Source organism: Hordeum vulgare, chromosome 4H (assembly GCF_904849725.1).
Source record: "Hordeum vulgare subsp. vulgare chromosome 4H, MorexV3_pseudomolecules_assembly, whole genome shotgun sequence".
Classification (NCBI taxonomy): domain Eukaryota; kingdom Viridiplantae; phylum Streptophyta; class Magnoliopsida; order Poales; family Poaceae; genus Hordeum; species Hordeum vulgare.
The window spans coordinates 274,331,440-274,358,975 of NC_058521.1; the positions used below are offsets into that span (position 1 = coordinate 274,331,440).

General features: G+C 45.5%; 1 protein-coding gene across 1 annotated transcript; it reads right to left on the reverse strand.

Annotated features, from left to right (window-relative positions):
• Positions 1-5,586: 5,586 nt before the first annotated feature.
• LOC123448513 (ABC transporter E family member 2) lies at positions 5,587-27,536 on the reverse strand. Its single transcript, XM_045125427.1, has 12 exons — positions 27,198-27,536; positions 25,869-25,954; positions 25,680-25,777; positions 25,446-25,563; positions 25,234-25,323; positions 24,284-24,588; positions 23,993-24,188; positions 23,734-23,916; positions 22,795-23,064; positions 21,912-22,157; positions 5,941-6,078; positions 5,587-5,851 (listed from the first exon to the last, which is right to left on the reverse strand). The coding sequence occupies exons 1-11, from the start codon at positions 27,298-27,300 to the stop codon at positions 5,959-5,961; spliced, it is 1,815 nt and encodes a 604-aa protein (XP_044981362.1). The 5' UTR covers positions 27,301-27,536; the 3' UTR covers positions 5,587-5,851; positions 5,941-5,958.

Genomic DNA, 27,536 nt, shown 5'->3' on the forward strand with positions numbered 1-27,536 from the left:
AGGAGCATATTGATCGTCTTGGTCGGTGCGCGACGGCAGAGGGACCAGGGAATAGGAGGTCGCCTGACCATTGGGGATCGGAGCACTGCGCGTGGCATCGACGAGCTCAGTGATGTGCTCTAGCGAGGCGTTGTAGCCTTCATTGGCGGGACAGTAGTGCAGAAGCTCTTGTGCCATGAGCAGCGCGACGCGCAGAGCAAAAGGGTCGCGGTGCGCGAGCGAGGAGGCGGTGGCGGAGCGACCACGTGCCTACTCGTTCACCAACGGGTGGATGAAGGAGGCCACGCGCTCCCCTACAGGCTCGATGTCGACCCAGGGGCGCTGCCCTAGGGAACCATGGGCGGCGAGCACCATGGGAACCCTCGCGGCAGCTCGGCACGCGGCGCGCTCCAACGGGTGACGGCTTCGTCCATGTCGATGCTGATGTCGAGGTCAAGTGCGCGAAGACGGCAAGCTCCCCTACCTAGCGCGCTAAACGTTGGAGTCTAGGATCTGCATCCAAGAACTTCTCCAAGAACAAGGTTTCAACACTGGGGGCTTGGCTTGGACGTACAGCACAACGACAAACACAGCAAGGTTGAAAGCGAGCTCACTCCTCACCGGAAACAATGGGGACAGACGAGCTACCCAGGTTCGGTCCACTGAGCGGTGTAAAACCCTACTCCTGCTTGTGATTTGGTTGCCTTAGAAAAAGAGGAGCTTGAGGCTCCAGTACACGGGGTGTTGGGGGAGAGAATGGCTCGATCCTCTTACATGGACATGGCCCTTCCCCCTTTGTAGTGCCTTGGTCCTTTTCCCCGAAATTACCACAGGGTGGCAATTTGAAGGGCGACAGGAGCCCAGGATTATCTTGACTAAAAGCGGTCTCCACCTCATAAAGTGCTCTTCGTAATGCTTCGATGGGCTCCGCGATGACCTCCATCCTGGCGGGCCGTGTTAGCGTGGTCTTCTTTCACTAGAATGGCAAGCTTTGGGATCTTGCCATTGGGGAGGCAGTGGGCGCTGCGCATTAATCACCAAAGAGGAAATCCTCCTTGTCCGTGCCTATTGGCACGGCCTTTGTCGTCCATGTCTGTGCGAGTGCGTCACCTACATGATGAGCGCGGAGCCTCGCGGCTAGTATCGTATGTTGAGCCTCGTGAAGCGGCCTCGCGCGGGGAACCTCGCGAGGCAATCTGGAGCCTGGTGCCCCGGACTAGGTCTAGCCTGGTGCCCCGGACTAGGTCTAGCCTGGCGGTGAGGGGCCTCGCAAGGCGACTTCTTCCGGAGCGGTCGTGGCCAAGCCATCCCGCCGCGGAACGGCCCAGATATTGCCTCCTGGGCTGGTGGCAAACAGGTCGTGATACCCGGGTTCCCACTGAGCGACACAATTCAAGTAGATAATACCACTGCAACAACATTAGTTCATAGTGCAGCACTTCCACTTTTGTGTCACCTCACATGGTTGCTAAATTACCAGTTGCACCAACTTCAACCCCTAAAGTGAGAGTGGCAGTAGCTAGTGGAGAAGTACTCTCGAGCGAATTTATAGCACACAATTGGTCATATGAAATATAGGATCGGGAGTTTAGTGACAGTTTTAGAGTGTAATAACTCAAGGGTTATGATATGATATTGGGACTTGATTTTTTGAACAAATATACCCCAATACATATGGATTTCATTAAAATGGGAATGAAAGTGTCTTCTCTAAATGGACAGTTGGTCACATTTTTGGATGAAAAGTGCCACTAACACCTCCCAGTGAAGCAAGAGATAAAATAGATAAGTTAATGGAGCAAGCTCTGTGTGGATTTTTTTTCTGTTTACTACCTAATGTGTGGAATTGGTGGCTATAGTTCTGGAAGTACATGTAGAACTACTGAATTACCTCCGAGCAGACCATGTGACCACAGAATTCCACTAATGGAAGGAGCAAAAGTGGTTAATCAGAGACCATACAGAGTCCCTCACCACCAGAAGGAAATAGTAGAGAAAATCATTAAGACATTGTTGAAATCAAGTGATTAGACCTAGTATAACTCCTTTTTCTTCTCCTGTGTTGTTAGCTAAAAAGAAAGATGGGTCCTAGAGATTATGTACTGATTATAGGAAGCTCAACTCCATCACAATCAAAAATAAATATGCATTGCCAGTCTTAATTAGAGGTTTTACTAGACCAATTGAGAGGAGCTAAATATTTTTCCAAGGTTGGTCTCGAAAATGGATATCATCATAATAGAATTGCAGAGGAGGGCATTCACAAGGCTGCATTTTCCGCTTACATGGGGTTGTTTGAGTATTTGGTAATGTCTTTTGGCCTCACTAATAGTCCACCAACATTTCAAGCTCTTGTGAATTTGTTGTTTGGTCTGTTAAAGTTTGTATTGGTGTTGTTTGATGACATCTTAGTATACAATCCCTCTATGGCAGAACATAATCAACACTTAACTCAGGTGTTTGATATCTTGCAAGCAAACAAGTTATATGCCAAGCTGGAAAATGTTCTTTTGGCCACACACAAGTGGAGTATTTGGGCCATATAATTAACCAAGAGGGAGTTGCTGCTGATCCCTCCAAAATCAAGGCAAATAACGAATGGCCAGCTCCTTCAAATATCACTAAATTATGGTGTTTCTTGGGTCTAAGTGGATAGACCCTTGTTTGATTACTTAAAGAAAGATGCATTTCACTGGGGAAGAGATTGGGACAAGCTTTTGCACTGCTAAAGGAGAAACTCATGAATTCACCTATCCTAGCACTACCTAACTTCTCTAAACCTTTCGTGTTAGAGGCTAATTATTGTGGCTATGGATTGGGAGATGTGTTAATTCAAGAAGGGCGGCCTATATCTTATTTCACCAAGACAATTTGGCCCAGGGTTGTTGTTATGTTTACCTATGATAAGGAAGCTTTAGCTATTATTGAAGTTGTTAAAAAATGGAGGCACTATTTCTTGGCAACTGCATTAGTGATTAGAACACACCAAGAGAGTTTGAAATATATCCAGGAGCAGAAATTAACAAAAGGAATCCAACACAAGTTGTTTCTCAAGTTGTCGGGCTACAATTTCACTATTGAATATAAAAGGGGAAAGAAAACAAAGCAGTTGATGCACTATCTAGATTTAAACATTTGGTGTCTATGTTAATTGCTAGCACCACTATTCCTACCTAGGTTGTGGAAGTGGTGAAGCGCTATAACTAGGATAGAAAAATTAAGGAACTCACTGCAGCGTGTGCTATAGACAACACCACTACTTATTCTTGAATGTCACTACATAGCGGCGCCGCACCAAGGCCTTCTGGTGCGGCGGTTTCTTCTGTGCATGCAAATTGATACATCAGGATGACGTGAGCAAAGATTCCTCTAATGTTAAATTCTTAAAAAGTTTTATCTCTTAAACTATAAATCCAATTAACGATTTGTTAGCTTTCTCGTAACAAGATCTTCAAAACTAGATCCTATGTCAACATGTTTTGACACCTTTTTTCTTAATCAATAATTGCCAGATTATTATTATTTAGTTGTCATGAGCCACTTAATAGCCACATTTAATCAACTTAGTTATCAAAAGAAAAAAAAACTACATTCCAGTTGTCACTTTCTAATTGTACCTGAGTGGCCATTATTATTTCATATAGCTTGCCAAAATAATTACACCAAATTATCAAAATTAGTTCTCAGAGTATTAGCCACTTAGTGGCCAGATAAAGATAACTTAGTTGCCAATTATTTTTACATCTTAGTTGTACAGTGTTTAGTTGTGTCAAGTTGCCATATTCATGTAGCTTGCCAGAAAAACATTATGTACTAGTACTTGTCATTTGTATTGTGCTGAGTTGTCATTTTATTCAAGTAGCTTGCCAAAATAATTACACCAAATTACCATAATTATATGTTATACTTGCTTACTTGGTTAACTATGTTTTAAAAAATGCACACTTAATCATATTAAAAATACCTAGCTACCAGGTTTAAACCTTTATAATTAATCCTATATTATAGGCTAGGACTGTGTGGCTGCTGCGAAGGAAAAAGAACAATAACCAATTTTATACAAGGAAAATAGCACTAGCACCTGACGCACGTGTAAAGTGCAGCACACTTTAGCTTAGCAGCCGATAGACACGTAGCTGTGTATCATTACTCTAGCAAACCTGTTTGGAATATAACAAAAAAAAAGATGATCACTTGTCTGCATGCGACCCGAGCTGCCGCACCGGACAGCCAGCATGCGGCGCGTCTACTTAGATTTTCCTCTTATTCTTTTAGGAATGATATCATTAGATTTAAGAATAAAATTGTAATGGGAACAGCAATTTCTCTGAGGCCGAATATTTTAAAACATTTCACAATTCTGAGCTTTGTGGTCATTTTCACGGAAAAGAGCAACTTATCAAAGAGTAAAGCTAGTGTTTCATTGGCATGGCTTAAAACAAGATGTTACTTCATTTGTCTAAGTCTTGTCCTATATGTCAACTCAATAAAGCCGAACACTGCCCCTATCCTGCTAGATCCATTACATGTCCCTGATTTTGCTCGGGCTCATGTGAGCATGGACATTGTTAAGGCCTACCTGTTTCTGAAAACAAGGATCTAATATTGGTAGTAGTGGGGATAGATTTACTAAGTATGCACATTTCGTTGCTATGAAACGCCTTATATCAATACAATCTCTAGCGAGAGCTTTTTCTGATACAATCTTCAAATTGCATGGTATGCCACTAGCAATTTGTGGCAACAACTATTCAAGTCCCTCAAAATCAAGTTACACATGAGCACTAATTATCATCCACAATCTCATGATCAAACTAAGAGAGTAAATCAATGTCTAGAAAATTATTTGAAGTGCATGTGCTTTTAGCAACCAAAGAAATGGCATGGCTGGCTGGCTTTAGCTGAGTGGTGGTATAACACTAGCTTTCATACATCCTTCCAAATGACCCCTTTCGGGCATTGTGTGGATTTCCTTCCCCTATGATAGCTGAGTCGGCACTGCCTGACACCATATGTGAAGACAATGAAAATCTGCTTCAGAACAAAGAGCTAGCACTCGAAGTGATCAAACAAAATCCAATTAAAGCTCGGGTCAGAATGAAATTGTATACTCACAAGAGGAAAGAAGCACACATCCCTGTCTGCACAAGGCGTCTTAAATTGCATTATGGGCCTTTTAGAGTGCTCAAGAGAATTGCTCATCATGCTTACAAATTATGTTGCCCAAAACATACCAACTGCACATTACATTCCATGTGAGCCAGTTAAAGAAATACATTTGCCCATTGGTAGTACCTTCCAAACATCTGCCATCGGTGGGTCCGCATGGTTTGACCAAATAGAACCGTAAGCAAATCTAGATAGAAAATTAGTCCCCAGGGTTCATGGCAGTATCAGCATCCGTGTTGGTAAAATGGGTGAACCAGCCGTTTGATTAAATTGTGATCTACCACAAGAATGCCCAATTAAGGATCACCCTGGGAGGAAGTTGTCCAGAAACCTAATAGGATAGACCAGATTATGCAACGAAATTTAACGGCCATCTCACAGAACCAACTAGTGAGAGGACATAAAATACAATATGAGCATAAACTACTGAGAGGACTATAATAAAAACTCCAAAGGAATATGATTATAAGATTTCACGATAGAACAATATGAGATGGTAAAGCCATGACACAGCAATGCGAATACAAGAAAACTGATAATCGTTCTTCCCACACCTCAAACCAACAAAAAGTACAGTTTCAACACACGCACTTCACTCCTGTGGCCAATTTGCATGCCTCATGGTCACACGACATGGCAGCTTCTCGTTAGCCTTGTGCATGATGCAGAAGGATCCGAAACATTATTGACGTCCAACAAGAATCTACACAGGGGGCCAAAAAGAAACAAACTCAACTCAACAATCAAGAATAAGATACGTGCAGCCATTAACCAATACCAAATTGTAGCAACCTGTGCTGCCCCCTTTCATTAGTCATCAAGGTAGTAGTAGGACCCTGCATTCTTTTGTTCTCTGTCCTTCGTAGATTCCAGTTTGTTGATTCGTGGCCTATAATTGGTCGGGTCTCTTCGAAATGTAATATCAAGATGCTATCAACGAACAAACAAAAGGGAAATTAGTAACCTAAAACAAAGAGTCTGTAAACAAAAAACAATTTTAAGGTTTCCATATGCAAATCTCGAATTGGAGAATCCTACTGAAAGTTAATCTTACGGAAAGCTGCGTGCGTACAACTCAACCAGATATGGGAGATTCGATTACTACTTCGTGCATTCTGGTTTATTAATCCCACAAGTATTTTGTTTCAAATTTTGACCACACATTTAAATAATAAAATATTCTGCCTACATCCCGTAGGAATACTTTTTCCTCCTTTTTTAGAGTTAATTACACCTGTGATACAACAACTTGCTTGAAATTAACAGATTCATACACAAACTTGAAAACCCCACAAAATTCATACACAAACTTGTTTGTTGTAACAGTTGACTACAAAATAGCCCTGCGTGTGACACATCGGCTGCCATGTCGCAAAGAGCCGCATCTGGATTTTTGCACAAACTCCCCTACCATACAAAGTTCCCTCATACGGAGGAGTCTGGCATGTGTGCATTACACACTAAGGTATTATGACGGTCAGTAAAGCTCAAATCCACACTTACGAAGGTGAGTACCTACTGATGCCTCACACACACATTGTTTTTTTTTTCGAGAAAACGCAAAAGACTTTGCGTTTCATTGCATTGAAAAGAGGGGGGACATCCTCCTAAGAGGCTAGTACAACGGTGTTACAAATGGATCAATGAACGTCCCAGGAGGGTGGCAGGGTGACCCTAAGCCATTTGGCCCCTGCCTTAGCCCAACTCCTGGACTCATCCTTGATCGCATCGGCGAGCTCAACTAGCGATGGGGTTACATGGTCAAAAACACACGCGTTCCTATGCTTCCAGATCATCCAAGGCAGATCATCCAAGGCAGATCATCCAAGGCACAAGGAGCGCAACCGAGGCCAGCGCTTTGCGGAGCGGGGGTGGCGTGGCATCGCGAGCACGCAGCCACCAGTCCTGGAGCGTGGCGTCCTGGTCAGGCACCGGAGTCGGGAGGCGCAGCCAGGACATGATCCCATGCCAAGTCTGCTTCGCGAATGGGCAAGTGAGTAGCAGGTGTTGTATCGTCTCCGGTTCTTGGTCGCAAAGGAGGCACCGAGGGTGATGTGTCAGGCCATGGCGAGCAAGGCGCTCAGCAGTCCAGCAGCGGTCCTGATTGGCGAGCCAGTGGAAGAACTTGACCTTCGACGGGGCCCAACCCTTCCAGATCAACTTCCAAGACCGGCAAGTGATAGATCCGTGGAAGGTAACAAGACCTGGCTGTGTAGCTGCCGCTGGACACACACATTGTATGAGCAGTATAACATCCACAAGCTACGCAAGGCAGTAGTACTAACCATATGCATCTCTGGGAAGTGGGAAGTGATGACATGTTGGCATGAAGCTCCATTATGGTCAGTACTTGCTCCCTATGAAGGCTTCCAAAAAATTGTTTGAACCGGAATCCTATCATCGCCAACAGGTGTTTGTGCTTATTAGTGGCTCAATGAAAATATTACCAGTGCTGCCCAGACATGTAGTTGATTGGTTCCGACCAGATATCATGTAACTTAAACTTGGCTTGTGCACTAGCGTTTTTGGGATTCAGCTGAAACCATCATCCTGTGAAAATCACTTAAAAGTTCTTAGCTTATGAGAAATTTCTAAGGCCTTTCTATTGTATTTCTTTTTTTTTCGAGAAAGCGCAAAGGACCTTTGCGTTTCATTATATTGAAAAGATAGAGTTTGTTACAATCCTCCTAGGAGGCAGGATACAAGCATTCTAATGCTACTTAGTGTACATCCCATGTCTGCGGTAGGATAACCCGAAGCCCTTTGGCTCCAGCCCGTGCCCATAAGGTAGCCTCCTCCTTGATTTTTGACATTAGTGCAGCAATGGAGGGTTGTGCCCTGTCAAACACGCAATCGTTGCTGTGCTTCCATACCATCCAGGGTAGGAGCAGGGTGATGGATGCCATCCCTTTCCGCTGTGGGTGGGGGGTGTTGTGTCGCGCGCGGTTCCACCAGTCCAGCAGCGAGTCCTCCTGGTTGGGGCATCCTACTGGCAATCGAAACCATGCGAGGACCTCGTGCCAAATCTGTTGGGTGAATGGGCATGCAATGATGATGTGGTGGATAGTCTCAAAGGCCTGGTCGCATAGAAGGCATCGCGGATGGTGCTGTAGGCCGCGACGGGCGAGGCGGTCTGCAGTCCAGCATCTGTCCTGCTGCGCAAGCCAGAGGAAGAACCTAACCTTTGGCGGCGTCCATGCCTTCCATATCATCTTCCAAGCGGGGCAGGTTACCGATCCATGGAACGTGGCGAGGTACGCAGACCGTGCTGAGTACGCGCCCGTGGCAGTCCATTTCCATATCAGGCGGTCAGGTTCGTCGGTGAGGACGGTGTCCGCGATCATCTGCCAGAGCTGGAGAAACTGCCCCATCTCGTGTATGCCAAATATGCCCTGGATGTCGCGGGTCCAACTATTTCCTTGTTGACCTTGTGCCACCGTCCTCTGCTTCCGCCACCGCTTGGGGCAGCAGGCGTATACCAGTGGCGCGATCTCGCTGATTGATCGCCCCTGGATCCAGCGATCCTCCCAGAACAGGGCCATCTGCCCGTTTCCCAGCTCCATGGTCGTGGAGGCAAAGAACAGCGCACGCTCGGTGGCTGAGAACTGAAGGTCGAGCCCAGCCCATGCGCGATCTATGTCTGTTTGTGAAAAACATAGCCATCTCAGCCTTAATGCAAGCCCAGCACGCTCAAGGTCGCGTACGCCTAAGCCTCCAAGGGAGATAGGCCGGCATACGCGTCGCCAATTGACATGGCAGTGCCCTCCCTTAGCTTCGGCTCTTCCAGCCCATAGGAATCCTCTCTGTATCTTCTCGAGCTGCTTGATGACTCGCTTGGGCGGGGCGAGCACGAGTAGCTGGTGGATGGGGATCGCGGCGAGGACTGACTTTACCAACGCGAGGCGGCCGGCGCGGTTTGTGAGGTGTGCCTTCCATGCCGGCAGTGCATCGGCAGTCCGGCTCACGACCGGTTGCAGCTGCGCCGCAGTGGGTCGTCGCACCGTGAGCGGGATGCCGAGATATGTGATGGGCAGTTCTACGATTGGGCACCCCAGGTGAAGAACAATCGGTCCAGCCTCTTCTTGGTTGCAGCGTAAGAGTGTTGCGGAGCTCTTACCAAAGTTGACGTGCAGTCCTGACACTCACCCAAACAGTAGCAGCATCTCCTTGACTGCAGTAATGTCGCATCGCACGGGGTGGCAGAATAGCATTACGTCGTCCGCGTAGAGGGACACCGCTGGGATGGCGCGACGTGGATGTAGCTGTTGTAGGATACCCAGATCAACAGCGCGCTTGACCAGCCTTCCCAGCACGTCGACGGCGAGGACGAACAGCTGCGGCGATAGCAGGTCACCTTGGCGAAGCCCGCGCCGGTGCCATATGGGAGGGCTAGGCTCCTCGTTGACGAGCACCCTAGTGCTTGGCGTGGATAACAAGATTGTTAGCCACTCCAGGAATCTATCTCCGAACCCGAACCGGCACAGCACCTCGAACAGAAAGGGCCAAGCTATGGAGTCGAAGGCGCGCGCTAGGTCGAGTTTGAGCAGCACTCGTGGCACTCCCAGCTGGTGCAGCATCCGGGCTGATTGCCTCACAAGGACAAAGTTGTCGTGGAGGCTGCAGCCGGGGATGAACGCGTTCTGGTTGCGGCTCACCAGGTCATTCAGCTTTGGCGCGAGTCGCAAGGACAGAACCTTGGCGAAGGTTTTCGCCACGAGGTGTATCAAGCTTATTGGGCGATAGTCGCCCAGACTGCTCGCATCGGGTCGCTTCGGAATCAGCGTGAGCAGGGCCTGGTTGAGCCGGCCAAACCCTCGACCTCGCATCTCGTAGAGCTGCTGGAACACGGCGACGTAGTCGTGCTGGATAATATCCCAGCAGGCGCGGATGAACTCGACAGTGAATCCATCCGGGCCAGGCGCCTTCCGGGCCGGTAGTCGCTTCACGGCGTTCCAGATCTCGTCGGCCCCAAAGGGCGCGTCGAGGTCGAGCAGGTCGCGAGGCTCGATGAGCTGCTCCAGGTCTAGCGCGCAGTCACGCTCCACCGGCGTGCCCAACAGCGCGTCAAAGTGCTCGAAGGCCGCCTCCACCATATCCCTCTGGTCCGTAAGAATCCGATCATGAACGTTTAGGGTATGGATTCTGTTCTTCTGCCTGCGGTAGGTGCATTGTCGATGGAAGAACGAGGTGTTGGCGTCCCCGTCCTGGAGCATGGTGATGCGCGACCGTTGGCGTGCGATGGAGCGCTCCAGGGAGGCCAGGCCGAGGTGGACCAGCCTCAACTGCTTGTGCAGCCATTGCTCGCTGGGGGTGAGGATCCGGGTCTCTTGCGCACCATCGAAGCGCAGGCACAGCTCCCTGGCTATCGCAAGCTTGTGTTTCACATTCCCGACGGAGCGCGCACTCCAGCTAGTGAGGCTGCGCGCAGTGGCTTGGAGGCGAAGCGCAAGGCGCCGGAATGGGTCGTCGTCGTGGACAGAGTGCCATGCAGCTTGCACCGTTTCCTGGAAGCCATCGAGGCGTAGCCAGAAGTCTTCAAAATGGAACCGTGGGCGTCCTTTTGGTAGTGGCGAGCAATCCAGGAGCAGCGGGCTGTGGTCCGATATAACGGACACAAGGCAGCGTAGGTGGCATTCTCCGTGCATGTCCTCCCAGTCGGATGTGCACATCACACGGTCCAAGTGGACCAGGGTGGGCGGTGACTGCCCGCTGGACCAGGTATACCGCCGTCTGTTTAGGTAGATCTCCTTGAGCGCCAGGTCATTTATGAGTCGTCGGAAGCGGCCCATCATGCGTCTGTCAAGATTCCCATTGTTCTTGTCCTCGTCTTTGTATATGAGGTTAAAATCCCCACATACCATCCATGGGCCATTGCAGCCTGCACGCACATCACGGAGCTCTTGCATGAACGCTATTTTTGCCGCGTCGTCCTGTGGTCCGTATACGACGGTGATCCACCATGGCGTCCCTGTCGCGGTAGAGAGCTTGGCGGAGACAGCGTTTGTGGTGAACAAAGGGTCTGTGATGGACACCACTTTGCTTTTCCACGCTAGGAGGATGCCTCCTCTCGACCCATCGGCGGGTAAGTACGTGTAATCATCGAACTCTGATCCCAACGCCCCGAGGACGGTCGACGAGCAGATCAATGCCATCTTCGTTTCTTGCAGACATACAACCGATGCATTCGTTGTGCCAAGGAGCGACCTAATGCTCAACCTACGCGCGCGGGCGCTCATGCCTCGCACATTTGCCACAACTATCTGAAGGCCGTGATCCATAGACACGAGGTCGACGGGCCTTGCGGTGCGACGTGGCTAAGTCGCGACAGTGGCGACGATGGGATCGGAGGGACTCGACGCTTCCTCGAAGGTAGATGGAATCTCCCGGTCCACCAAGGCAGCGATGGATGCGAGCACAGTCAAGGGGATGGGCGTGGCGAAGACCCCATCATAGGCGCGCATCTCGGCCTGCGTGATCTTCTGGTCTAGCCCGATGATGCCGACTGTGCGCAGGACTTGGACCTGCGCCCTTCTCTCCGCGGTCGGAGGAGTGGCTGCCTGTGCAGCTTTGGCGGCTGATCTGCCGCGGCGCTGGGTGGGGGAGAAGTTCAATGGGCGATGTCGTGGTCGCCTGTCGGGCGCGGGGAGAGCAGCATTAAGGTGTTTGGTGGCGGCCGTGAGGAATTCCCCCAACGTGAGCGCGCGAGGCCTCGTCTTCCGCACTCCTGTGCGACGCATCGTGACCGGAGGCGAAGCGAACTTGCCAGGCGTTGGGGTAGCCGACACGGGTGCAGGCTTGTCGTCGATCAGCTACGGCGTGCATGGCGTCTCGGCCACAAAGCTGGGCTCCTGGCCCAGAAGCGCAAGGCCTTTCTATTGTATCACTCCAATGTTTCCTCAGGTTTGAGAAACAATCCATAGGCACGCCTCCTGAATTTCTTCACCCGATTCATGTTCCAAGCCACTATTTAGCTGATTAATTATACATAAAATGGTATGTTACCCTAACGCACTTTACATTGTCATATTAGTGCAAGCCTATGTTATTCTTATTATTAATTTCATGGAAAGACTTGTATCTTCCAAGGGTACCTCTTTGTTTTTTCCACATGCACAAAACATCTGGGTACCTCTTTGTTTTGTTGTCATTTTCTTTTACGTTTCGCTTCATAGTCACTTCAGGAAGTTCTTCATAGTCACTTCAGGAAGTTTTGAACTGGATGGGATAATGGTTTCATTGTCTATTTTCTCTAAGCTGTGAATCTTCAAGTAAAGATATCCACAGAAGCATTATCTGAGATTTTAGTGATTCCAACTTGAGTTAGTTGACGACCTGTAAATTTGAGGATATAATGTCTTGTAACATTGTCATGTATGGCTTATTTGGATGACCAGTTATTGATGCTACAAAGCTGTAAAAGATGGCAAAGAAGGCCTCAAGGCGAGCTATGAGTGAAGCAAGGGGTCAGGCATATGAGGACCACTACCAATGGTTAGGAACGACGAAAGGCGAACGGGACATCTATAAGATGGCCAAGATCCAAGAGGAAGACGAAGGATGTCGACCAAGTCGAATGCATCAAGGACAGAGCAGACCAGCTCCTGGTGAAGGACGAGGAGATTAACATAGATGGCGGGAGTACTTCGACAAGTTGTTCAATGGGGAGAATGAGAGCTCTACCATTGAACTGGACTACTTTGATGAGACCAGCAGGTGTTTATGCGGCGAATCCAGGACACTAAGGCCAAGGAAACTTTAAGAAGGATGAAAGGAGGCAAGGCAATGGTCCCTGACTGTATCCCCATTGAGGTGTACATAGTGATAATATGGCTAACCAAGCTTTTCAACCTCATTTTTCGGGCAAACAAGATGCCAGAAGAATGGAGACGGGGTATAATAGTACCAATCTTCAAGAGCAAGGGGGGTGTTCAGAGTTGTACTAAATTACCATGGAATTAAGCTGATGAGCCATACAATGAAGTTATGGAAGAGAGTCATTGAGCACTGCTTAAGAAGAATGACGAGCGTGACTAAAATCCAGTTTCATTTCATGCAAGGTAAACCATGGAAGCCATTTTCTTGGTACAAAAACTTATGGAGAGATACAGGGAGCAAAAGGACATGCATATGGTGTTCATTGACTTGGAGAAGGTCTATGATAAAATACCATGGAATGTCATGTGGTGGACCTTGGAGAAACACAAAGACCCAGCAAATTACATTACCCTCATCACAGACATGTACGATAATGTTGTGGAAGTGTTTAGACAAGTATGGCGACATTGATGACTTCCTGCTTAAAATAGGACTGCACCCGGGTCATTTTTGAGCCCTTATCTTTTTGTTTTGGTGATGGATGAGGTCACAACGGATATACAAGGAGATATGCCATGTGTATGCTCTTTGCGGATGATGTGGTGCTAATCGATGATAGTTGGGCAGGGTCAATAGGAAGCTAGAGCTATGGAGACAAACCTTGAAATCGACAAGTTTTAGACTTAGTAGAACTAAAACCGAGTACATGAGATGCGGTTTCGGTACAATTGGTACTTGGCACGAGGAGGTTAGCCTGGATGGGCAGGTGGTGCCTCAGAAGGACACCTCTCGATATTTGGGGTCAATGTTGCAGAAGAATGGGGGATATTGACAAAGATGTGAACCATCAAATCTAAGCCGGATGGATGAAGTGACGCCAAGCTTCTGGCATTCTCTGTGACAAGAGAGTGCCACAAAAGCTAAAAGGCAAGTTCTATAGGACTACGATTCCACCCGCAATGTTGTATAGCGTTGAGTGTTGGCCAACTAAAAAGCGACATGTACAACGGTTAGGTGTGGCGGAGATGCGCATGTTGAGATGGATGTGTGGCCACATGAGGAAGGACCGAGTCCAAAATGATGATATACAAGATAGAGTTAGGGTAGCACCGATTGAAGAGAAGCTTGTCCAACATCGGCCGAGATGGTCTGGGCATATTCAACGCAGGCCTGCAGAAGCTCTAATGCATAGCAGACGGCTAAAGTGTGCTGGTAATGTCAAGAGAGGTCGGGTAGACCGAAGTTGAAATGGGAGGAGTCCGTAAGAGAGATCTAAAGGGCTGGAGTGTCACTAAAGAACTAGCCATGGATAGGGGTGCGTGGAAGCTTGCTATCCATGTGCTAGAACAATGAGTTTGTCCCAAAATTTTATGGGTTTCACCTCTAGCCTACCCCAACTTATTTGGGCGAAAGGCTTTGTTGTTGTTGTAGTCTATATAAAATTGACTTTCTCATATCATGATTCAGGCAGTAATAAACACTACCATGAATAGTTCTTCGCACATCTAATTGCAATTTGTTAAATTTATTGTTTGTTGATTCATGGCTCCATTGACGGTGAATGCTAACCATTCATCTAGCCATTCTTTAATGTGATAAGATCAATCGGTACGTGTACATCCACGGTTCTTTTGAACATGTAGTTCATACTTAAGCATGTGCACTATAAACTGAGCCAATGTTAAATTTCTCTTGGAATATTTCTCCTTATGTGAAGTAATATAACACGGATCATTCACCTTATGTGAAGAGAGTGCCACAAAAGCTAAAAGGCAAGTTCTATAGAACTACGAATCGACCCGCAATGTTGTATAGCGTTGAGTGTTGGCCAACTAAAAAGCGACATGTACAACAGTTAGGTGTGGCGGAGATGCGCATGCTGAGATGGATGTGTGGCCTCATGAGGAAGGACCGAGTCCAAAATGATGATATACAAGATAGAGTTAGGGTAGCACCGATTGAAGAGAAGCTTGTCCAACATCGGCCGAGATGGTCTGGGCATATTCAACGCAGGCCTGCAGAAGCTCCAATGCATAGCAGACGGCTAAAGTGTGTTGGTAATGTCAAGAGAGGTCGGGTAGACCGAAGTTGAAATGGGAGGAGTCCGTAAGAGAGATCTAAAGGGCTGGAGTGTCACTAAAGAACTAGCCATGGATAGGGGTGCGTGGAAGCTTGCTATCCATGTGCTAGAACAATGAGTTTGTCCCAAAATTTTATGTGTTTCACCTCTAGCCTACCCCAACTTATTTGGGCGAAAGGCTTTGTTGTTGTTGTAGTCTATATAAAATTGACTTTCTCATATCATGATTCATCCAGTAATAAACACTACCATGAATAGTTCTTCGCACATCTAATTGCAATTTGTTAAATTTATTGTTTGTTGATTCATGGCTCCATTGACGGTGAATGCTAACCATTCATCTAGCCATTCTTTAATGTGGTAAGATCAATCGGTACGTGTACATCCACGGTTCTTTTGAACATGTAGTTCATACTTAAGCATGTGCACTATAAACTGAGCCAATGTTAAATTTCTCTTGGAATATTTCTCCTTATGTGAAGTAATATAACACGGATCATTCACCTTATGTGAAGAGAGTGCCACAAAAGCTAAAAGGCAAGTTCTATAGAACTACGATTCGACCCGCAATGTTGTATAGCGTTGAGTGTTGGCCAACTAAAAAGCGACATGTACAACAGTTAGGTGTGGCGGAGATGCGCATGCTGAGATGGATGTGTGGCCTCATGAGGAAGGACCGAGTCCAAAATGATGATATACAAGATAGAGTTAGGGTAGCACCGATTGAAGAGAAGCTTGTCCAACATCGGCCGAGATGGTCTGGGCATATTCAACGCAGGCCTGCAGAAGCTCCAATGCATAGCAGACGGCTAAAGTGTGCTGGTAATGTCAAGAGAGGTCGGGTAGACCGAAGTTGAAATGGGAGGAGTCCGTAAGAGAGATCTAAAGGGCTGGAGTGTCACTAAAGAACTAGCCATGGATAGGGGTGCGTGGAAGCTTGCTATCCATGTGCTAGAACAATGAGTTTGTCCCAAAATTTTATGTGTTTCGCCTCTAGCCTACCCCAACTTATTTGGGCGAAAGGCTTTGTTGTTGTTGTAGTCTATATAAAATTGACTTTCTTATATCATGATTCATGCAGTAACAAACACTACCATGAATAGTTCTTCGCACATCTAATTGCAATTTGTTAAATTTATTGTTTGTTGATTCATGGCTCCATTGACGGTGAATGCTAACCATTCATCTAGCCATTCTTTAATGTGGTAAGATCAATCAGTACGTGTACATCCACGGTTCTTTTGAACATGTAGTTCATACTTAAGCATGTGCACTATAAACTGAGCCAATGTTAAATTCCTCTTGGAATATTTCTCCTTATGTGAAGTAATATAACACGGATCATGGCTCACAAAGTACATTTTATTGTCATTAACGCAAGGTCCGATGTTGGTTTGGACACTGTAGCAAGAATTATGCAGTTCAATAATGGGCAATTTTGAGGATTTTGTGGTGGTTGTTTTTCTCATGTGGGAGTTGTTGTTAGGCCATGTGAATTTGCCAAGAGCATGAGCATCATAACAGCAAACTACAGCCTTGGGCAACTAAATTAGGGTCGACCCGCTTGTCCCGGTGCACCGATGATGACAGGCTCCCTTGGCCCAGTTTTCTTATGAAGCCGACCCACAAGACCCATCGGCCTTGTTATGGGTAGGCCTGAACCAATGTCCCAATGAGTAACGTCAGCCCATTCCCATCATGACTATTTACATCATAGTGTTAAATATGCATAGTAAATAGAACAAGAAATAAGTAACTGGCAAGTTAGCAATACTTCCATTGCTGGTGTCGGGCAGAAATTGTTGAGTCAAGAGAGAGTGGTACCTACAGGCAGGACGAGCCGTTGTCTGGTAGCTCGCACGAGGAGACTCTTGTGTGGCGGCTGGGGCTGGGAACGGGAGGTTTGGATGCCCCTTCTAGGTCAGTCCCTCCAGATCCGCTTGGGCCATAAGAGACAAGAGGATGGGCTTGGGCCCATACCGGTTCAACACTCCCCCTCAAGATGGGTGGTAGAGATCTATCATTCCCATCTTGTCACACACCAAGTTACAGCCCTTTCTTCCCAGTCCCTTTGTCAAGCAATCTGCAAATTGCTGCTCAAAGCTACCACATGCGTTATCCTATCATGTTGAACTAGGTTATTAGCAATGGCTATAAATGACTAACTGTCACACCACACCTTCAAGGTTCCCTTCCTCAGAAATTTCAACTCGCTACACTGACCATACCCCATAGTGTGGTCACCGCTACACCGACCATACCCCATACCATGGACGACACGTCTGAACCTATCAAACCCATGCCCTTGGTGATTGCTTTAGCCCATACAAGGATTTCTTTCGCCTGCATACCTTCCTCGTAGTTTTTGATGTACCAAAACCTGGTGGTATCTCCATGTACGCTTCTTCCTATAACTCACCATGCAAAAAGGCATTCTTGACATCTAATTGATGCAACTTCCACCCAAAATTAGCAGCACATGAGACCAATATCCTTACTGTGTTCATCTTTGTGTTCATCTTTGCCACGGGAGTAAACATCTCATCATAGTCAATTCCATAAGTTTGACTATATCCTCTGGCGACCAATCTAGCCTTATACTGTTCCACTTTCCCCTCAAGATTCTACTTCACTGTATAGATCCACTTACAACTCACTGCTTTCTTTTCTGCAGTCAATGTGGTTAGCACCCACGTCTTGTTTTTCCCCAATGCTTCCAACTCTTCTATCATCGCTTGACGCCACTTCTGGTCTTGCTTTGCAGCCTTCCAATCCTTTGAAGGGAGGCAACAAAAGCCTTATATGAAGGTGACAAAGCCTTATAAGACACAAAATTGCCAATATCAAGATCATCAGAAGCATCATCTTTTGGTAGAGCCTTCCTTGCTGCTTCACGTGTACCCTTTCACAATGCAATGGGCAGCTCCACTGTTTCAGATGAGCTTGCCTCACTACCTTGTTGCTCCCCTACACTCTTGCCTCACTGTCTTGTTGCTCCCCCTACACGTGTGGTTGTCGTCGAGAATACACTATTTGTTTGTCATCGATTCCGAACAGGAACCTGAAGAGCACCAATCTTAAGTCTATCGACAGTTGGCTCGACATGGACATGCACATCATCATCAATGATAGTACTAACCAGAATTGTACCCACTATAGGTTGGACCTGAACTTGCACATCATTATGTGTTAATGTCCACAGAATCAACATGAGCACGAGACGCATCCTTCACCCCCTCTTGCACAGGATGTACGTGGTCAAGCTCTACAAACAACAAACTGAGATCGGTAGGCTCACCATAGAATGGCGCAAACTCCTTGAAGGTAACATCCATACTCACAAACCTACGTTTTCCAGAGGGACACCAACATTTTTACCCCTACTGGCTAGAAGAGTATCCCAAAAATACACACTTCACTGCTCAAAGATCAAGCTTTCCAACAGATGGTCGATGATCACGAACAAAGCAAGTACTGCCAAACAGCTTCGGGGAAAAAACAAACTTATTATCTCCAACGAGCAATTCAAAAGGGGATTTCATACCTAGTATCTTGAAAGTTGTCCGGTTGATCAAGTATGTGGCTGCCATAACTACTTCATCCCATAAGAACTTAGGAACATTCATGGTAAACATCGATGACCGAACAACCTCAAGAATATGACGATCCTTCCTTTCAGCCACTCCATTCTGAGGTGGGTGTCCGGACATGAAGTTAGGCACATTCATGGTAAACATCAATGACCGAACAACCTCAAGAATAACCATAAGAACTTAGGCACATTCATGGTAAACATCAATGACCGAGCAACCTCAAGAATATGACGATTCTTCCTTTCGGCCACTCCATTCTGAGGTGGGGTGTCTGGACATGAAGTTTGATGAAGAATCCCTTGGTTAGCCATGAAAGACCCAAAAATATTGTTCACATACTCTGTGTCATTTTCAGTCCTGGGCAGCTTGACCTACACCTGAAACTGGTTCTTTACAAGATCATGGAAGTTCTGAAAACAGCTAAACACCTCATCCTTGTGACGCATCAAGTAAATCCAAGTCATACGAGAATAGCAGTCAATAAAGGTAGCAAAATACTTCTTTCACATGTTGCTTATGGTGACCCACTCTGAATTACCCGCAACATGCTTAGATGCTCCAAAGTCTAGGACTCACTCTAAAGTACTCGCATTAGGAGTAAGAGATGCCTTTGTCGAATTACCTTCATCGGTGGAGGCCCAATGAGCAAAGTCTCCATAGGCAGCCTCATCAACTTCCTCGCCCTGTGACGTCCCGTGTCTCCTGCAACGGCCATGTGAGCCGTCTGACCCCACAAATGTCCTAAGTAGTCACCTCTGCCCCCATAAGCCTGACTCCCTGATGTCCGTGAAAGTCCATCTCTGCCTCTAGCACCCCTGCCTCTGGCAATTCCCCCTCTGTTGTATCCCCTTCCTCTGCCACAAGTTGGACATTCCCTCTTCTAGTGTCCGACCTCCCACGGATGCGACATTTGTTGGGATCTTCCCACTTCATGCGCTCGGTGACTGCAAATGTCAAAGCTGGCACATGCTTCACGTATGCATGCTCAAGAGAGAGGCGCACCTCCTCTTGAGCCATCACTGCAATAGCCTCGGCAATGGTAGGCAGACTAGGTTGGTGCAACGGGGTTGCCTTCCTGCCATCAAAGCAACCTTTGAGGCCAGCCAAAAGTTACAGCACACGCCTGCGTGCCATCCACTTGTGCCCTGACTCGATTAAAGCTGCATCATATAGAGTTCCAAAGGATCACAACTTTCCTGGTCTGCCCAGAGAGCTTGCAGTTCTGCTACGTATGCCATCACTGACACGCCATCCTCTTGGCACAACAACCTAATCTTGTCCTTGGTCTGAGCAATGAGAATGACATTGCCCTTGCCAGAGTACTAGGTGGACAAAATCTTCAACATCTCACTAGGTGTGCATAGCCCCTCCAAAGAGGGTCCAGTGGAGCGCACGACGAAGTTCAACAGCCACACCATCAATACAAAGTTGATGACCTTCCACCTCTTTCCCCCTATACTACTCGTCTCATGGTTCTGCAATGGTGCCCAACAAATATCCATCAAGCTCCTTCTGCTCAACAGCCCACAGAGCCCTCCTAGACCAACTCAAATAATTTGTTGCCCCCTCTAGGGTGACATTTCGAGCTTCTGAGCCCCTTCCTATCGAGGAACGATGGCCCAAAGTTGGAGTCTGTGTGAGGATCTTAGCGAGCTTCTCGAAAGCCTCGGCAAGAGCTTTTGGTTCAACCATCTTTGGTTGGGAGTAGCCGCCGCAACTCCCGTGCCGCCCCACCACGTCACAGCAGCGCCACCACGCGCGCGCGTACACAGCCCCACACTCGCACGTAGTCGTCCCTCATCGCTCCTGGCCCCGTCGGACCCCGCAACCTCGTCGGTGAGCGACTATACCGCCGCAGCATGCTCTGATACCATGTTGAATCGAGAGAGTGGTACCTACAGGCAGGACGAGCCGTTGTCTGATAGCTCGCACGAGGAGACTCTCGTGTGGAGGCTGGAGCTGGGAACGAGAGGGTTGGATGCCCCTTCTAGGTTAGTCCCTCCACATGGGCTTGGGCCATAAGAGATAAGAGGATGGGCTTGGGCCCATACCGGTTCAACACAAAACATACTTTGTAGTGTGTTCTTTCTGACTTAGTCACACTTTTTTCTTTTGAATCAGGGACATGCTATCTAAAGGGGAAATTGGTGATGTGAATGGGGAATTTGCTATCGTATGATGTTGTTTAATTTAGTGCAAACGACCGACAATGTTCATTGTTGAGTTTCTTCTATGACTATGCAAAATGAAACACAACAGATGAAATCATGGCATTTATTCTTGATTTCTGCTAAGCATAATTTATGAGTTATAAGATTTTGATGTCAATGTAATTAAAATGCTGCTAAAATGTTCTCCTAATTGATGATTTAATATGGTCACAGAGAAGATAATCAATGTAGGTTTTGCTCAACGAAGTCATTTTACATGTGCCTCCTTCCGATCTGGATCGAACACAAGTTACAGGAGGTTCATTCAGTTACCACAAGTTGTGAAGCGGATTCAACTATCACTATTTTTACTGTAAAATTATGTGATCCATGTGTATATAAATACATCATATCCAAATGCAGGTCAAGATGTGGAACTTGGAGGGTTTCAGTTCTAGAACACTTCTAGAATTATGAGCATTTTCCTATGGGCTGTACTATTTGTTGCTCCTACAAAGCGTTTAGGTAATTGTATAGTTTGTAAACTCTGTTTAATATTGTGCCATCATTTTTAGGACTTTAGCCTTGATGTGCACAAATATGCTTAAATGCTGCAGGCTGCAGCTCATATTTACATGTTGATGTACATGGAAATATATGATATGGAGTAGGTGAACATAAATTTCGATCAGTTTGCTGCTGTTTTCCTATACACTTTTGTGGCTCTATATATTGTTCCTAAATCAAGCTTACAGAGGTAACTCTGATACAATATATTAAAACCCAAACAATAGCCTCCAATAACTACCTCACACCTGCATATCTATTCATTACGCATACATGTTGATAAAGACAAGAGAAGATGTAAATGTAAACTTCCATGACTGAATAGGAGGTTAGACAGGTATAATTTTATGCAAAACATGAAAACCAACACAAAATCTACCAGCGAGGTACAGAAAGCCACAAGTTTCAACAAGGAATCCAACAATATAATTTCTATGTCATGTCATTTCTATTTTGCAGTCAAACGTATGGTCAAAGGTTGACCCAAAATACAAGGAGGCCCAATAAACCAAAATACAAGGAGTACTATCTTGTAAATATTTATTACCCTGCACTTACCGATAAGAATTTATTCATCCCAGATACCAAAGACTGTGGTGCATTGGCAGTACAGTCAATAGAAGCAAGTCCTTCGTAAACAATAACCTTGTCCGCTAAGTAGGTTGCCATGATGAAATCATGCTCCACAATAAATGCAGTTTTCTTTGCATGAAGGATGAATCTTTTGATAACCTTCGAGGCAACAATACGCTGCTCTGAATCGAGATATGCACTTGGCTCATCAATTAAATAAATATCTGCAGGCTGAACAACCAGAAAGTTGGTATCAACAAGCTGACACGACGTATGTTCTTTTCCACATTAAATATTACTCCCTCCATCCCAACATATAGTACATATTACATTTTTCCAAGTCAAGTTTATAGAAAAAATGAAATTTATCAACATCTAGAATGCCAATTCAATACCATTGGATTCATCATGAAGTATATTTTCATATGGTATACATTTGACATTGTAGATATAGACGGTTTTCCTTATAAACATGGTCAAAGTTTTGTGAAGCTTGACTTTTGGTAAAACCAATGTGGGCTATATTATGGGGTGGAGGGAATACCGTTGAGGAAAATCATTTTCACACATGAGCCAAGGACTTTGTTGATATTTAGACATGCTAAAAATCACACTAGAGCTGGGTGAAGCATCACAAATAGATTATGGACCATATGTTATCTTTGTGCTTGATACGATATACAAAATCTTTACTCAACCATAAAAGCAGAGTGAGGAGTCTTAAAAAACCAAATGGATAATGATACATTTAGTATACTGAACATTTAAAAACAATACAAGATGAGAAGCCTTCAGAAGTTCAAAACCATATGATGCAAAAAAGAATTGCCTTCTCCCGTACAAAGTTCAAAGTGGAAGATGAAAATACCTTTCCAAGGCACAAACATAATGCTACTCTCTGGAGCTCTCCACCTGATAAATTAATAACTTCCTGGTCCATGAGTTGCTCAATTTGTAGTGGTTTCATAACATCAGATACAAACTGAGGATGAGTATATGAATCGCGTATTTTCGAATGAAGCAAGTGCCTCACTGGATGCTGAAATTTTGGACTGATCTTTTGAGGCTTGTAGGACACATTGAATTCAGGAATTTCAACCTCGGTTCCTTCCATGGTATCTGGCTTCAACAACCCGGCCTGTCCATTTACAACAAGAAAGTATGATGCAACTGCTTCATCAATTTAGTAGAATTACATTATCTACTTTTTTAGCCAGATGGGCTTCACATGATTTGAGCCATGTAACAGTAAATTTCTTATAAAATCAGAAGTACACAATACAGTACCATCAGAAAGACAAGGTATGATTGATTTCTTAAGGTAAAATTCACACCTTTAGAGAGCCGGTATCAATAGATTAAATGTTGCACCCCACTTTATAGAGAAGAAGATAAACTGCATTCATCTAAGATGAACATTTTCAAACAGCAACATACTACATTGTATACATTGGGTCTGAAGTACCACCAAAATAAATTGTGTTAGCAATATCAAATAGGTATGTTGATTCAGTAGTACTTAGTTGACTTTCAGAGTACTAGACTACTAGGGAGTTAACACAAGTTTTAATAGTGGCAAATAAAAGACTAGACATATTCTGCACTTGTTGAAATTTCAACCTTGAAATGGATAGTCATGATTTTTTTCTATGTAGTGCCAAGCTCGCAATATCCGTAATGGTAAGAAATTAAAGAGCCAAAGGTTCTCATATCATTTTGAATACTAGCACTATATACAGGGCTTGCAAGATAAGAATAAGGTGAGAGAGAGAAGTAGGGCAGAGGGAGGGGGGAGAGAGAGATGTACCAGCATTCTGATGAATGTAGTTTTCCCTGTGCCGTTTTCACCAAGCATCACAACAATCTGAGAATCAGTGAATTCACCCTCAACAACAGAAAGCTTGAAATTTCCCTGTGTTTTGCTCATGTTAGGGTACTTGTACCGCTGGTACGTAGCAACTTCCTCTGCGTTTTCCTGGGTCTCCGCAATCTAACAGGACCATGCTAACATAAGACAAAGGTTCCATAACTGAACAAGTATATCAAATCCTATGCGCCAATGTTACCTTAAATGTAAGAGATTCATCTCGAAACCGAAGGTTTTCTGTTGGAACAAATCCAGCCAGGAAAATATTGATACCTTCTCGGACCGAAAATGGTAATGTAACTACACCGTAAGCACCTGGCTTCCCATATAAGCAGCAAATAAAGTCGGACAAGTAATCTAAGACACTCAAGTCATGTTCGACAACAATGACATAGCTGAAAACAAAATCAGAGAGCACTTGATAACAAATCTCTTGAAGCTTTTAGTCAAAAGATCTAAAAGGTAATTAGGATAACAAATGATGCATTACCTGTTTGATCTAAGCAAAGACCTAATGACTCGTGCAGCCTTGAGCCTCTGTTTAACATCCAAATAACTTGATGGCTCATCAAACATGTAAATTTCCGCACTTTGTACAGCAACAACTGCTATTGCAAACCTCTGAAGCTCGCCACCAGACAGATCTCCTACATTTCTGTCAATAACTTGGTTCAATTCAAGGTCAACACACAGCTCATTTTTCATATCCCGCTCATCTTTCTGCTCAAGTACTTGCCCTACATTTCCTTGAACAGCTTTTGGAATATGGTCAACATACTGAGGCTTGATGATTGCCTAGAGAATATGGGGGACAGAGATAGAATACACGGTATCAGAAGCGTTCAACAGCAGACAGATGCAAAAACATACACTGCAATAGCCTATTCAAACATGTATGAGCACTAGGTACTTCCTCCGTCCAGAATTGAAGGACCGGCGAGCCACCATATGCCATCCGTATTTGTTAGGCCATTTGCTTTTATAGTGCTGTGTTTCTCTGGCGGTCTGTTGCTGGCACATGAGATGATTGTACATGCATACACATGCAGGCTAGGAGAGAGAAATAGGCTGCTGATGCATGCATGCTATTGACTGGGGCATACAAGCAGGAGAGCGACCGCACGCAGGCTTGGTGGAGAGATCAAAGGACTATGCAATTAAGACGGCTGAGTCCCTTGGTCCTAGAGAACTGGGCATCCAGACCAATAAACTCGGACGGAAGGAGTATTCCGTATGTCAGTAACTACGAGATATGGTGACAACCCCAAGACATGAATAACCTCAGAATATCTATATGTATAGTCAAACTATTCAGATGCATTACAAAAAAATCTTAGCACGCGTGGAAAGTGATTATAAGCTAGATATCAAGAGCTTGTTGAAAACACATATTAACAAGTCCTGTATGAATTACAAGCACGATAAGTAAGAAAGTAGAACCTTCAGGTTATCCTCCAATATGCGCGTAAAATAGTTCTGAAGTTCAGACCCACGGAAATATGTAAGGATCTCTTGCCAATCAGGTGGATTCTGCAAAAAGAAGATCTATGAATAATCATCTGTTGTGCAGAGAGTTAAGGGACTCCCCCAATCTAAGAAACCAGTTGTAACCAACCATCAGATAGGAATCAGAGAAAAGATACTGAACATACTTTGAATCGTCCCAGGTTGGGCTTCAGCTTGCCAGCTAAGACTTTAAGTGCTGTTGACTTCCCAATCCCATTGGTTCCAACAAGGCCCAAAACTTGACCAGGTCTTGGAACAGGCAACCTGCAAGCTCTAAATTATTACTTCTTCGAAAGGGCAGCCTCAAGCCAGATTAAATAACACACAAATACCAAAAAAATACACATTCATACAACCAGGCTCTTTGATTAAAAAAGTACCTGTGCAATTTGAAGGTATTCGGTCCATAGCGATGGGTAGTATCTTTCTCCAAATCTTTTGGAAGATTGATGATTTCAATGGCATCAAATGGGCATTTCTGCATCAAGTATTACAGCAGAAGTGAGAAAATCAAAGTAACACTATGAAAAATCATAGATCTTAATTGCTGTACTAAATGACAAGCATACCTTAACACAAATACCACAACCAATACACAGCTCTTCAGAAATGAATGCAAGTTTGGCCGCTGGACTAACTTCAATGCAAAGCTTTCCTGTACAATAAGACAGTTAATTGAGCAGCACTTTAGCTAGGAAACCCTCTAGCATGCATAATGTGTCAACGTGCTTGGCAATGTTAGGGAAAGGGATGGGAGTTTAGGGTGGGAGTTTGTTAGGGATTAGGCTTTGGAAATTGATTATTAATCTAAAACCCATGTTTGGTGTGAGGTGGGATTTAATAGTTCGAATTTTGGGAATTGGGCTCCTTAATTCCCTTTCCTCCTCAGCTCCCTTGCCGCCGGCCAAACGTTGGATTATATGTCTCACCCCCCAAAACACTCATTCCCTAACACTAAATCCCTCAACCAAACGCATTGTAAGCACCAAAAGGGGAAATGGAGAATTGGTGCAGTCACGGTAAGCGGTATAAATGCGCATATATGTGGACGCTGATCCTTGTTCATAGACTGCAATAACAAACAGATGGCGACATGTATGAGAAACTGAATCAAATCTTAAGGACATAACAACGCTTAGAGCATGGTTAATAGTACAGCCAGCTGCTGGCTATATAATGTTGACACGTCATCTATAGACAAGCTTATAGCCGGCAAGTACAATAGATAGATGTAAATAAGTACTACTCCCTCTATCCATATATATAGGGCCTAATGCAATTTTCAAAGCTAACTTTGACCACATGTTAGAGCAAATAATATATAACATGCAAGTTACACAAAGCATACCGTCAAATTCGTACTTGAAAGGAGTTTCCAATGATATAATTTTTATATTATACATCTCATATAATATTAATCTTATCAATAGTCAAACACAGTCTCAAAAATGCATTAGGCCCTATATATATGGATGGAGGGAGTACTTTATTGATATAAGGCCCACCATCCTCTCTCACAAAGTGTTTAGGAGCACGTGTTACAACCGGCTGTTAGTTTGTAGCCCGCTTCTCCTCTCTCTCCTTTTCTCTCTCTTCCAACTCATCACAAATATATTATTGTATGTCTTACGGCCCGCCTACATCATCCTATTTCGTAGCAAACGATACTACAGCTGCCTAAACAAAAACGTGACCATGTTAAGCGCTCCAATTCCCCAGATCCTGCTAGTACTAGGCACACATCAGTCAGCTTGAAATCAAAATCATCGTATTAACAGATTGCCCCGTGGAAATAGGAAACCACTGGGATCTACGATTTGATTCGCCAATAGCACCGGCAGACAAATCGTAAGCCCACATCGATCAGAACCGCGAGGGTGGAGAGAGAAGCGAATTACCGGTCTTGACGACGGGGCAGCTCTTCTTGCACTCCTGGCGGCACTTCTTGGGCTTGCATTTATCCTCGCTCACGATCGCGATACGGGTCAAACGGTCCGCCATCTGGGGCGACTCTCCGTGTCCGCCGCCCCGTCCAAAGAGATTTCCGCTGGAGGGGGCAAAGCGCTACCACTGGCGGCGGCACTGGAGTTGGGCGTGGGGGCGGCGGCGGGGAGGAGGGTATATCACTACGCGCGCCGGTGGGCAGAACAACCAAAGAAAACCCTAGGCTCGAGTCCTCCACCTCAGGCCATGCGGCCCAACGGAGCAAACGGACATTTAGGCCAACTCCACCGCAC